This window comes from Danio aesculapii, chromosome 1 (assembly GCF_903798145.1).
Source record: "Danio aesculapii chromosome 1, fDanAes4.1, whole genome shotgun sequence".
Taxonomy (NCBI): Eukaryota; Metazoa; Chordata; class Actinopteri; order Cypriniformes; family Danionidae; genus Danio; species Danio aesculapii.
Window position 1 is genome coordinate 59,298,168 of NC_079435.1, and position 14,962 is coordinate 59,313,129.

The following is a 14,962-nucleotide window of genomic DNA, read 5'->3' on the forward strand; positions in this document are numbered from 1 at the left end:
AGTTGATTTCAGTCAGCGATATATTGCTCGTAACTGCACATGTAATATTTCATGATATAAGTGTGTTGAATAAACATAAATTGCACAGTGTCGATAGCAGTCACATTACAGGTCTACTTGGATCAACAACAATAACAATAATTCCACAATTTGAGTTCCATTAAGAATAAAAAAAGCTACGTTACAGTAACACCGGTGGCCATTCAGTGAACTGCAGCCAGAAATGTATTGCTTGTACTTGCACACTTTACATTTAAAGAAGCTGAACATGATCTGTTTAGAAATGTCTGAGCTCATCCCAATCAAATAATTTTGCTCTATACTTTAACAAACAACAGTCCATTTCTCAATGCATGTGTCATTAACACAATTAATTGTAATGTGGTATAGCTTAACAACTAAACTGTATTTTTATATTATCTTAATCTTCTATTTATTATTAATATTATTTTTTTCATAAGTCATGTGTTGCGGACCTCTTGGCCAGGTCAACCTTGTAAATGAGATCTTTATCTCAATAGTTTTCTTTATCTGGTTAAATAAAGAAACATATACTGTATAGTATCTGCCAAATATCTCTAATGTCTGTCAAATTGGCCTGATACTTGAATCCATTACTTTTATTTTAACATTTAACGAAGTTGCGGGAGTGGTAAATGTGTGTGGAACGGACAAAACTTGCACATTATATTGATAACAGTGTGCCATTACAGGTCACTTAACACAAACAACAATAACGATACTGTTTCCACAACTTAAGTTCCATTAAGAATACAAACGGCTACATTAAAGCGACACCGGTGGCCATTCAGTGAATTGCAGCCAGCAACCTATTTACTGTACTAGCCCCCGTAACATTTAAAGAAGCCGAAGGTGATCTGTTTATAATCTGTCAAATCAAAGAGAGAATGGCAATCAAAGTAGTTCTGCAGAGTTTTATCAAAGTTTGATTATAGAAAAATTAAATTAATCAATTTTTACCATCAGAAGCTGGCTATAGACCACTTCAAGGGATGTAAACAAAATAATGGTCCCGACATATATCCTGTCCTACATTTTTTATTTCTATAGATTCAGAGAATACGAAAAGAGCCACATGTTGATAAATAAAGTTCTGATAGCTGCTTTAACATGAAGTTATGATTGAATTGCCTATTTTTACAGTTATGAAACAGTTAGCAAGCAGGAAATGTTCATGAGTCAACAACATCACCACATTCAAATAGTCTATATTCATACACTGTTGCCACACAACTGTTTAAACCCCTTATAAAAAGTGATTTTTGCCTGATAGGAGCCCTATACATGTTTGAAACCAGAATGCTTAAAGGAAAGGAACACAAACCATTAAAAAAGTCCTGTTGATCTGACATATCTATTCTCCTGAATGTTCTGTAACGCTATGTAACTCTTCCCAGATGAGCTCAGTGTTGTCAGGCGGTGATTTACCCGATGAACGCACACCACACAAACAACAGTCCGTCGAGATCTCCAATGAGCTCATGAGACCAGCAACAATAAGACATGTGTGATTAATCAACCCAATGATTTATCAGAGGACAAAGCCATACTTTACTAATGTGTGTGTGTGTGTGTGTGTGTGTTTTCCAGCAGTATTTCCCAATGCATGTTGCTTTAGTGTTTGTGCTTTGACTAACAGCGTCTCATTTGGGCTTGTCTGCTTGATTTTGGCCAGAGTTTGGATCTAAACTCATGATTTGGGAATAGTGTGATCCGTGTTAAGAGGAATGTGCGCACACACCCATGATATACTGTAGAGAGGGAGGGATTCAAATCATTTTGTTTGAATGTCTGCGTTTCATTTGCGCTTTGATATCATATTCCAACAAGTGTCTGCTTCAGATTAAGGTTGTTTCTGAGATTTACGACTCATTGCGAAATTCATTCGAAGTGTATTTTTTTTTGTTGAGAGCTCAACAAGACGACTCTGATTATTAGTGATTTTAATTATCGGTCAACTTCTAGGGCACCTATTTTACCGCTTTTACAAGATGTAAAATACGACGGTGTCTCAGAATGTATATGTAAAGTTTCAGCTCAAAATATCCATCAGATTATTTATTATATAACGTTGAATCTGTTTATCAGATAAACAGCAGTCAGTGATAGAGACAGACACAGGTAGAGACATGAAGCAGAAATAAGATCACTAGTCACCATGTTGCGGTGAGCCTCAAAATGTGGATTTGGATCTTATTTTAAAGTCAGGAAAATTTTTAAAAAAGACACTCGTTGTGTTTCTTTCACTCCAATATGACTGTGGACACACTATACCTACACTCAAATAAGTTATGTGTGCTGTTTTAAGGGAGTTTCAAACTACTCCCTTAAAATGAGCTGAAACAACACAATTTTGGGGTTTTATTTGGGGTTTTTTGCAGACAACTTAATTGTTCTATGTTCAATCAACTTAAATTTGCTAAAACTAATAAGTTAACTTAATTCCTTCATGTTGCCCCAACACAAATTGATTGTGTGGAATTTTTTTTTACAGTGTACACACAAAGTTCTGTACAAACAGCTTACAAATGTTGATTTTCATCATAGGTGCTCTTTTAACAATTTAGGGCTGGGCAACACTCAAGAAATATGTTCAAAACTACTTATTTAAAATAAGCTGAAACAAATCAATTCTTATGTTTTTTTGTGGGACAATTTAATTATTTAATCCTCAAAAGACTTTAAATTGTAAAAAAACAAAAAAAAAAAACAAACATGAAGTTAACTTAATCAATTTGGGTTGGGTACAATGTAGTACCATTTTTATAAATTCAATCAGATAATAGTTAATGTAAATTACTTTCTTTTTTTTACATTTTAACGCATATATTCATTCATTCGTTTTTCAGCTTAGTCCCTTTAATTATCAGTGGTCGCCACAGCGGAATGATCTGCCAACTAATCCAGCATATGTTTTACGCAATGGATGCCCTTTCAGCTGCAACCCAACACTGGGAAACACCCATACACACTTTCACACTCATACACTACGGCCAATTTAGCTTACCCAATTCACCTATAGCACATGTGTTTGGACTGTGAGGGAAACCTGGGCACCCGGAGGAAACCCACGCACAAACATGGGGAGAACATGCAAACTCCACACAGAAATGCCAACTGAAACAACACTCAAACTAGCAAGCTTTTTGCTGTGAGGCGATCGTGCTACCCATTGCTCCACCGTGCAGCCTAAATATATATATATATATATATATATATATATATATATATATATATATATATATATATATATATATATATATATATATATATATAGATAGATAGATAGATATAAAGCATAAATGAATGTACTCATGTAATAATATTTCTTACTTTATTTAGAACTTCAATGCAAATGTTCAATTAAAAATGTAATCTACAAAGTCAGCATTATTAGCCCCCTTTGATTTTTTTTTTCTTTTTAAAATATTTCCCAAATGATGTTTAACAGAGCAAGGAAATTTTCACAGTATGTCTGATCATATTTTTTCGTCTGGAGAAAGTCTTATTTGTTTTATTTATTGCCTTATATGCCTAGAATAAAAGCAGATTTAATTTTTTATGAACCATTTTAAGGTCAATATTATTAGTACCTTCAAGCTAATTTTTTTTCTCAACTGTCTACAGAACAAACCATCATTATACAATAACTTGTCTAATTACCCTAACCTGCCTAGTTACCCTAATTAACCTAGTTAAGCCTTTAAATGTCACTTTAAGCTGTATAGAAGTGTCTAGAACAATATCTAGTCAAATATTATTTACTGTCATCATGGCAAAGATAAAATAAATCAGTTATTAGAGATGAGTTATTAAAATTATTATGATTAGAAATGTGTTGAAATGTGATCTACTTCTCTCCATTAAACAGAAATTGTGGGAAATAAACAGGGGGGCGAATAATTCTGACTTCAACTGTATATAAAAAAAAAATGTAAAAATGTATTGGTAATTTAAAATTAATATTAATAAAATAAAAATAACACTTATAAAAGGTTTACAGGTTCAACATAAAAAACAAATCGCCAAGCAAAATGCAAAATGTAAACATTGTACTTTCAGCCGTGACTTGAACCAGCTTTCTTTCTTTCTTTCTTTCTTTCTTTCTTTCTTTCTTTCTTTCTTTCTTTCTTTCTTTCTTTCTTTCTTTCTTTCTTTCTTTCTTTCTCTTTTAATGTTATATATTCTCTCATTGGAGTTCACTCATGACTAGGCGGGGTTATTCGCACGTGATCCACCAATAGCAAATCAATTAATACCTCAAAGATGAAACTAGGACAGTGTGATTAATCAAAATCAAATTGCGATTAGCTAAAATCGCAAGAGGTTGTAATATGAAATATATATAGACTATATCATTTCCCCCACCCAGAGCAAATGCGTGACTAGCCAATTGAGTGAGCACACTTTCGTTCTGCCCAATCAGAATTGCACAACCGAACTATGCGGAATGCCTACAGTAAAACAAACAAACAGGAAACCGCGGACAAGGGGGATGATGGTGTCTGCCTCTGCAGAAGCATTAACAGACGAATTAATATCAAAGAAAAACAGCACGTCGGTACTATGGGAATATCTTGCTTTCAAAGTCACAGACACCAAACACAAACATGTAATTTATAATAGCTGTCGCAGAATTGTTGCCACAGCACGTGGAAATACACCAACCAGCACCTAAAAAAGCACCACAGGAAGCTATACGAGGAGTGTCTTGCTAAAAAGTCAACCAAAAGTATTGCCAGTGACACTCAATACAGTAGTAACAACAGCAAAGTACAATTTCAGAGTTGTTTGCAGCTGTTACACCATATGAAAAAGCATCACGAAGGCACCAGGAGATAACTAACGCCATATGAAAAAGTATCACGAAGGCTCCAGGAGATAACTAACGCCATGACTCCTTACTCTTTGCTCTAGAGAAAAATGAGTGTTTAATTTCTGAATATTTATAAACAAATTTGAATAAAAGTTGAGGTTAGTTAATATCTTTTCAGTTCCTTTTTTTACCAACACTCACTGCATTTTAGCAGTAAGAAGCTATGATACAGATTATTGAGCTGAAGCTTGACTATGAATTTAAATCGCAAATCAAATCGAAATCGCAATAGCTTTAAAAAAAAAAACAATTCTAATAATAATAATAATAATAACAACAATAAAAAAAATTTGATTAGATATTAATCCAATTAGTTATTATCGCCAAATCACACAGCCCAAGATGAAACCAAGCCCCAGCCTTCATTTGATCTTGTACTTGAAAGTATTTTACTCAGATATACACACAATATTAAACAGAAAACTCACAATATACATGTCAAGCCTAATACTAAAGTGATTATGTCATGAAAACAAAGTAAATACTAAATTAATAATAGTAACGACAGGACGGCATAAATGATAGCAAGAGCTCAGAATAAAGTGGAGCTCAGATAAACTCTTCGCAAACTTACATTTAGATCATTTAGTCACTTGCTCCACACTTTAAAATGTCTAAATGTCATTGCATTGCATAATAAAACAATTATACCAAATGTCATCTGGAGACATGATCAGGATGCTACAGCTTTTCTCAGAGATAATTTCATCTTTTCCAGCTGAAACCGGTTAAATCAGCCTTCAGGCCAAGCTAAGCTGTTTAGCTGGATCAGTTCATCGGCCACACAGCCTCCAAACCTGGCAAAATGACTCCTAAATTAGACTAAATCAGTGGTGAGGGAAAAATACTGTATCATACTCAAGTAAAAGTACAGAGAGCAGGTTGATGCATTTATGTGTGGTGAAATCTGTGTAAAGGGAAAACATCTAGCTGTGACGATAGGGTGACTCTATGTAACATATATTGGGAAGGAAGGGGGAATGGTGCAGTAAATACCAATACAGCATTAAAAATGTGAGTAACAGTACACATTTAAAAGCTACTAAAGTCCAATTCCTTAGAAAAACTCCCCAAATAGTTAGTTTTTTGTTATAATTTGTTACTGTACTGCACTCTTTGCAGCTCGTTGAAACCGGAGCACCCCGAGCAAACCCACGCCAACATGGGGAGAGCATGCAAACTCCACACAGAATTGCCAACTGACCCAGCTGGGATTCAAACCAGCGACCTTCTTGCTGTGAGGTGACAGTGCTAACCACTGAGCCACTGTGCCACCTGTTAAAGACAACATTATAAGAAAAAGTACTTATGCATTACTTTACATTCAGGAACATCTGTAAGTAGTAATGAAGAAAATGTTCAAAATGTCTCGAGAGAAACATTCTGTTAGCGTGATTTGAAGATTGATTTTGTGCTAATGATATTGTGCTGGTGTTATTATTAAAGACCAGATGTCTTTCAACAGACATTTATTAACATTTTCTAAAGAAGGTTTGTTCATAACTTCAGTTCTGAGAACATTCAGCATCTACAAATGCACACACACACACACACACTAACACACACACACACACTAAGACCAATATTAGCTATCTGTACTGCTATTTAGTGAATGTAACAGAGTGATCTTTTCAATCTGAAAACTGCTTAGCGGGTTCTTCCCACAAGTGCCAACAGAACAGCCAAATAAGACAATCTTAACAACAACAACAGACCACCACAGACTGGCCTAAGCTAGTTTTGCCCAGTTAAGAGTACGTTTTGCTCAGTGTGTCTCTGAATCAGCTGATTTTTTACATTTATAACCACAAGTTATCCTTGATTGCAAACAATGGTAACACTTTATTTTGATGGTCCATTGGAGTATTAGAAGACTGTCTGCTTAATATATGCCGATACTGCTCCTTCCCACATAGCAAATGTTTTCTGGTCCAGCTCCGGGCCACACAATAACTTTTCCCTCGGCCCAAGTACCAGAAAGAATGATGGTCCTGAAGTGGCCCAAAACTAGATTAAAGACAAGGGCCACACATGGGCCATAATCGGCCCGAATCTCAGCCAATTTATCACCCTTAACTGGCCCTGAACTAGGCCAAAACAGGTTTATTATTGGTACAGATTCTCAGCTATAAGTTTATACTTTAAACAGAAACCCCCAAAACTGAGCCATAATCCAGCCTAATGTTACCTAAACAATGTGATCTGGGCCACACACCTACCATCCACAACTGGCCCAAATGTAGCTTGCCGTCATGCATGCAGTGCCATCATTGCCACGCATGGCACACATTCGGCTGACATTCTGCATGCCAGTGCCGGCAACACGCCAGCAGTGCCATAATGAGGCCACATTTAGGCCAAGTCCGTTTGCTTTGTGGGTTCAACAGGCATTCAACTGACTATAAGAAACTTTGCAAGTACATGTCAACTTACACTAATGCTAACCCTAAACCCAACCCTAACCCCAACCTAACAGTCTACTTATGATCTAATGAGAATTAGTTGGCATGTAGATGCAATTTATATTCAACAAACGGACCATCAAAATAAAGTGTGACCCAAACAATTTATATGTGCTGAATTTAAATAAACTAATTAAGTTAAACATTACTACATTTAATTGGTTTGTTTAATTAAATCCAGATCATATCAATTATTTGCAACCACTTACATTAAAAAAAAAATATTTACCAGCATGGACCATGCCACACTTTATGCTAGACATTGTAGGGATGTAGGAATGAAAGGGATGTTAACGAAACAGTGGGATGAAGAGGAACGGAAGTAAGAGGATAAACAGTGAACAGGTAGGTTGATCGGGCGTCCTATGATGATTCCCAGAGACTCAGAGTGGGGGTACCGTCTCTGTAATATTTAGGCAGAGTGATTGGACACCCCGATTCAACCTAGGATGGAAGAGAGAGTTATAAGGATTGTTAAGGGGAAACAGAGGGAAGGAGCGTTCGAGAGAATGAGAAGAACGGTGCTAGAGGGCTGATCTGCCTTAAATAAGTTTTAGGAAGTAGATGACTGGTTGAGAAGGCAAAGTGAGGCATGGTCCCACTGTCAAACCTTTGTTAACTCCATGTAAATCCAACAAATCTTTTTTTTTTTCAGTGTATTCATTTTAATAAAGTGCGATAACTAAAGTGCGATAACTATTCACAAATATTATATGAAAATCAAAGCCAATTTTGAGTTTGTTCAACACAAAATGAATGCTGCGTATTCCTGCTGTATGCTGTTATAGCATGGCTCACTGATGCAACACATGCAGGAATACATACATATATAAACCAACATAAACAACAGATATAGATGACACTTGCTATGAAAGCACAGATGCTCATGGGAATCGAGCCCTCGGAGAGCGATCAGAGGACAACCTGCTCACAGGTGAGACCACAGGGGAAAGAGAAAACCATCTAATTTTAGAAATGCATAAAAACACTGCTCATACACACACACACACACACACACACACACACACACACACACACACCTACACATACACATACTGGAGTTTCACTTCCAGACCCAAAAATTCAAACATTCCCACATTATTGACCATCAAAGCTTTGCCAAAATCAATGTACATGTTAAATTTACAACAAAAAAGATTAGGAAAATGCCACAAAAGGCAAACAATCAAACTAATAATAACCAGGTCTACTTTATTTACGATTGTGAATTGCATTATGGGATGTTGATCTCTGCTCTGTCGACTTTTGATGTTGAAAATTCAACTCTACAGTTTAACAAAGTGACTTTTAGTGACATTTTAGAAATTTGAGATAATAATATAATGTATAAGAAATTATATATGGAGAAATAAGTCTATAAAATAACAGATAATGCGCTGAAAGTTTATTACAAGGTTTTTGTAGCATAATATACAACACCAACTCAGGCTGCACGATATAGTCAAAATCTGACATTGCGATATTTAATTTTTTTGGGATTATATTGTGATATAAATACAGTTTCAGCAGATGATTTGAACTATCTATTTGACTTTTTCTAGGAAGTCTAACAAGTCTTTAGGTACAGAAATTGAGTAATCACAATGCAAATTACTTAATATTGCCTTGTCTCTATAGTCCAAATATCTCAAAAAAAATATAGATTTCTTCTTCACTTTCAGAAATAATGAGCCAAAACTAAGTGAGATTTTCCTTAAATCAAGCTCAATAATCTGCGGTAAGCAAAATAATCTTGTTTTAGGTTTGAAATGTAGACTTTATTAAGGTTAATCTTAGCAGTGACTCTAAAAATCTTGTGTTTTGTGGCACCTGGTCGACCATAATCCAGACTCAACATTATAAATACTGTGATGTGATTATTGCGGATGCGCACACTGTGATATCAATGCTGAAACAATATACTGTGCAGCCCTAACACCAACCCAGACAAAATATCACTTTAAACTATTCAAAATGCTCATAAAAGTCACTTTTTCACACTTGTCAAGGTTTAAAGTTATTGGAAGAAATATTAAGCTCCCATAATGCAATTCAAAAGCAAATGAGAAAATAATAAAAACATGAATCACAAAATACAAAAATCTGCTCAAGTCTAAAATAACAGAAAATGTGCTGGTTATTTATTACAAGGCTTTTATAGCATCATTTACAACACCAACAAGGGCTGCATGATATAGTCAAAATCTGACATTGAGATATTTTAGTTTTTTGCGATAATATTGTGATATTCAGTTTCAGCAGATGATTTGAACTCTCTATTTGACTTTTTCTAGGAAGTCTAACAAGTCTTTAGGTACAGAAATTGAGTAATCACAATGCAAATTACTTAAGGTTGCCTTGTCTCTTCAGTCAAATATCTAAATAAATATATAGATTTCTTCTTCACTTTCAGAAATAATGAGCCAAAACTAAGTGAGATTTTCCTTAAATCAAGCTCAATAATCTGCAGTAAGAAAAATAATCTTGTTTTAGGTTTGAAGTGCAGATATTTGGACATGAAACAACACAAAACAATCTAAGAAACACATTTTTGTAAATGTAAATTAACACTACAGTATATCATCTTCATTTTATAAATAATTAAATGGAATTTATCTTTGTTACACCTCCAAAAGACATCATTTATTGTGCTTAAATGTTTTAAACTCTTGAAATGCTCCGTCACAGGCCTTAAAAACACAAGCAGATGATAAACCTTCACTTCATTAAGGTTAATCTTAGCAGTGACTCTAAAAATCTTGTGTTTTGTGGCACCTGGTCGACTATAATCCAGACTCAACATTATAAATCCTGCGATGTGATTATTGCGGATGCGCACACTGTGATATCAATGCTGAAACATTATAATGTGCAGCCCTAACACCAACCCAGACAATATATCACTTTAGACTATTACAAATGTTCACAAAAGTCACTTTTTCACACTTGTCAAGGTTTAAAGTTATTGGAAGAAATATTAAGCTCCCATAATGCAATTCAAAAGCAAATGAGAAAATAATAAAAACGTGAATCACAAAATAGAAAAATCTGCTCAAGTCTAAAATAACAGAAAATGTGCTGGTTATTTATTACAAGGCTTTTATAGCATCATTTACAACACCAACAAGGGCTGCTCGATATAGTAAAAATCTGACATTGCGATATTTTAGTTTTTTGCGATAATATTGCGATATTCAGTTTCAGCAGATGATTTGAACGCTCTATTTGACTTTTTCTAGGAAGTCTAACAAGTCTTTAGGTACAGAAATTGAGTAATCACAATGCAAATTACTTAAGGTTGCTTTGTCTCTTCAGTCAAATATCTAAAAAAATATAGATTTCTTCTTGACTTTCAAAAATAATGAGCCAAAACTAAGTGAGATTTTCCTTAAATCAAGCTCAATAATCTGCGGTAAGCAAAATAATCTTGTTTTAGGTTTGAAGTGTAGATATTTGGACATGAAACAACACAAAACAATCTAAGAAACACATTTTTGTAAATGTAAATTAACACTACAGTATATCATCTTCATTTTATAAATAATTAAATGCAATTAATCATTGTTACGCCTCCAAAAGACATCATTTATTGTGCTCAAATGTTTTAAACTCTTGAAATGCTCCGTCACAAGCCTTAAAAACACATGCAGATGATAAACCTTCACTTCATTAAGGTTAATCTTACCAGTAACTCTAAAAATCTTGTGTTTTGTGGCACCTGGTTGACTATAATCCAGACTCAACATTATAAATACTGTGATGTGATTATTGCGGATGCGCACATTACGATATCAATGCTGAAACATTATACTGTGCAGCCCTAACACCAACCCAGACAATATATCACTTTAAACTATTCAAAATGCTCATAAAAGTCACTTTTTCACACTTATCAAGGTTTAAAGTTAATGGAAGAAAGATTAAGCTCCCATAATGCAGTTCAAAAGCAAATGAGAAAATAATAAAAACGTGAATCACAAAATACAAAAATCTGCTCAAGTCTAAAATAACAGAAAATGTGCTGGTTATTTATTACAAGGCTTTTATAGCATCATTTACAACACCAACAAGGGCTGCATGATATAGTCAAAATCTGACATTGCGATATTTATTTTTTTGCGTTAAATATTGCGATATAAATACAGCTTCAGCAGATGGTTTGAACGCTCTATTTGACTTTTTCTAGGTAGTCTAACAAGTCTTTAGGTACAGAAATTGAGTAATCACAATGCAAATTACGAATTACGTAAGGTTGCTTTGTCTCTTCAGTCAATTATCTAAATAAATATATAGATTTCTTCTTCACTTTCAGAAATAATGAGCCAAAACTAAGTGAGATTTTCCTTAAATCAAGCTCAATAATCTGCAGTAAGCAAAATAATCTTGTTTTAGGTTTGAAGTGTAGATATTTGGACATGAAACAACACAAAACAATCTAAGAAACACATTTTTGTAAATGTAAATTAACACTACAGTATATCATCTTCATTTTATAAATAATTAAATGCAATTAATCATTGTTACGCCTCCAAAAGACATCATTTATTGTGCCCAAATGTTTTAAACTCTCCGTCACAGGCCTTAAAAACACATGCAGATGATAAGCCTTCACTTTATTAAGGTTAATCTCAGCAGTGACTCTAAAAATCCTGTATTTTGTGGCACTTGCTCAACTATAATCCAGATTCAGCATTATAAATACTGTGATGTGATTATTGCGGATGCGCACATTATGACATCAATGCTGAAACATTATACTGTGCAGCCCTAACACCAACCCAGACAATATATCACTTTAGACTATTCAAAATGCTCATAAAAGTCACTTTTTCACACTTGTCAAGGTTTAAAGTTATTGGAAGAAAGATTAAGCTCCCATGATGCAGTTCAAAAGCATAAATAAAGGTGGAAATAATAAAAACATGAATCACAAAATATCAAAAGACTGCTCATTTACTGATATTATTTACGATATACCTGTAAAACAAGCATCAAATGTCATTTTAAGGCAAATGCAACAGTATTAAGGGATCACACACACATTACGACTGTATTATCTTATCCTTTCAAACGCTCTCTCTTCTCCTGCATTATATCCCTGCCACGCTAATCTGCTTTGACTGGGTGAAACCCTCAAATGTGATTACTTTCCAACAGATAACAAAGGGGAAAACCCCCTATCTATGGCACAGCATGGAGCATGAATTAAAGCTACACTATGGCCTTAAGGACTCCATAAATCCAATGCTAAAGAGGGACTGGAGCTACTGAGAGAGCAGGGCCACCTACTGGGGCTGTTTATATTGCATGAGTGGGTTTTAATTGCAGAAAGTGCTGTAGAAACTCTTACAATGTGGGGGGGAAACTTTCTCAAGATAAAAAAAAAAATCACAGGTTTGTGAGATATTTATTTATGCATGCTTTTGTATACAAGTGTGTGATGCAATGAAATGTGTGCGTAAGGGAATTATGAACATTAAAAGTGCAGAAAGTTGCTTGAAGGTGTTACATAAGACATAACTTTATGTCTTTCTGTGCTTGAGGTTATCTGTATAGCTGTTTCCAGAAGAAGAAGAAGAAATATTTTAGTAATTTAGACTTGTATTGATTTCATAGTGTTGGATTTGCTGAACATGTACGCTAAAAAATAATGGTACATTGCATTTACTACATATTTTTTAAACTAAGTGCTTGCAAACAATTTATATGGGCTGAATTTAATAAACTAATTAAGTTAAACATTATTAAATTTAATTTGTTTGTCATATAAATTGTTTGCAACCACTTGCAGCACCTTAAAAAATATAGTAAATCCACTTAAACATTTGTTTTAGTGTAGAAAGTTTTCCTCAAAGCCACAAAAGTCTAACACATGCATGTTGTCTGCATTAATATGATCTTCTTAAACTAAATGTTAGCATACAGTTGTGTATTAACAATGTATATCTTATGTAAATGGTCTACATGTCCTAAATTTCTCAAATTTTACACACAAACACACACACACTTTAATAAAAGTAACATGAATAAAGGCGACTTTCTATGAATATCCCAGCTAGACGACCTCCTGCTGTCGATATATCCACAAACACTCAACGCAACTGTGGCGGGGAAAGTTTTCAAGGACCAAGCCATCAATTCCCTCCTGAATTATTGACCTCGGATTTCCTCATTCATCATAGGCTACTCCACGCATGTAAAACATCAGCAAATTCATCCCCAATAATGATCGATGCGACTTTAAGGCACAGCGGCATGTAAAGCAGGCAGAGTTGCTGGTGATATTGGCACCTCGTCCTCACCTGATATCTCCTGATGTGGCACATTATGGAGACTGAAGCCTTTGGTGGTGAACGCCTGGCGCACATCGCTGCAGCTGCGCGATTTTACATCTCCAGCACATGACAGCGACAGCAGAAGCGATAAAGAAGTAAAAACCACGACAGGTGTCTTCACCATCCCTCCTGCGCGCAAATCCAGCCGATGCGTAAAAGCGCAAAACCCCGCAAGACGCGCTCAGCGCACCGGCGTCTCCAGCTGCAGGTGGACAAATGTTTCAATCATTCAATCGCTGTTTTAAATGGTCAGTCAGGCGTGCTGCGGCGTCCGGTTCATAGCAGGATTCACCGGCGGAACGAGCGCGTGCGCGGTTTGGACGGAGAGACCGACAGAATAGATCCGGAGCGGCGCGCTCTCAACTTCTGCTCTGTGTTTCTATCAGCAAAGAGAAAGTAGCAAATCCTCCCTCTCTCTCTCACTCACTCACACACACATACACACAGAGAGACAAACCGCACAACCCAGTGGTGAGTGTGAGAAGATGGAAAAACACGGACTGGATTATTGAAGGCTCGTGGAGTTTTGCCTCAAGAGCTGCTGAAGCATCCGCTTCCACAGTAAAATGTGAATATATTTGTAATTCCACATGTAAAAAAAACAGAATTTTACATTTTTAAATAAATAATTATTCCTATATAAATAAGTAAAACAAATAATTATTAAAAATGATATGTGTATGTGTGTGCGTAATTGAATATTGTAAATAATTATTTAGATAATTGCTGTAGTTGCAATATCAAGCACCAGAATGTGCTCATTTTGGGTCAGTCACTGTTTTAATACTTATGCACACAGATAATTATGCAAATTATATTACAAATAATATTATAAAATACATATGCACATAAATACATCATATTTTTGACATGCATATTTATATACATTTACTCATGTTAACAAGAATTAATACAATTATTTTGTTTACAGAATCTTTTTTTAGTTAATTGATTTGCATTTGTTTCCCAGGGATGGGTTGCGGTTGGAAGGGCATCCGCTGAGTAAAACATGTGCTGGATAAGTTGGTGGTTCATTCCGCTGTGGTGACCCCGGATTAATAAAGGGACTAAGCCGACAAGAAAATGAATGAATGATTTGCATTTGTATTTTAATAACTTATTTTTATTCACCTTTTTAATTGGCAGTAATTAATTTTAATTTGGTCAATTTAATTATGTGAAATAATCGTGTTTTGTCCTTATCATTCTGCTGCTGTTGTTGTTGTTTTCCAAATGCATATTGCTCATGTTAACCAACAGCAAATATA

General features: G+C 35.0%; 1 protein-coding gene across 1 annotated transcript in view; it reads right to left on the reverse strand.

The window, feature by feature from the left end:
- The window catches only part of LOC130221411 (glypican-6-like), a 102,678-nt gene extending 88,579 nt beyond the window's left edge, over window positions 1-14,099 (reverse strand). The window contains exon 1 of the mRNA XM_056453897.1: window positions 13,662-14,099. Coding sequence (XP_056309872.1) covers window positions 13,662-13,818 — 157 coding nt within the window. The 5' untranslated portion in view covers window positions 13,819-14,099. The remainder of the gene's footprint in view (window positions 1-13,661) is intronic.
- Window positions 14,100-14,962: the final 863 nt, after the last annotated feature.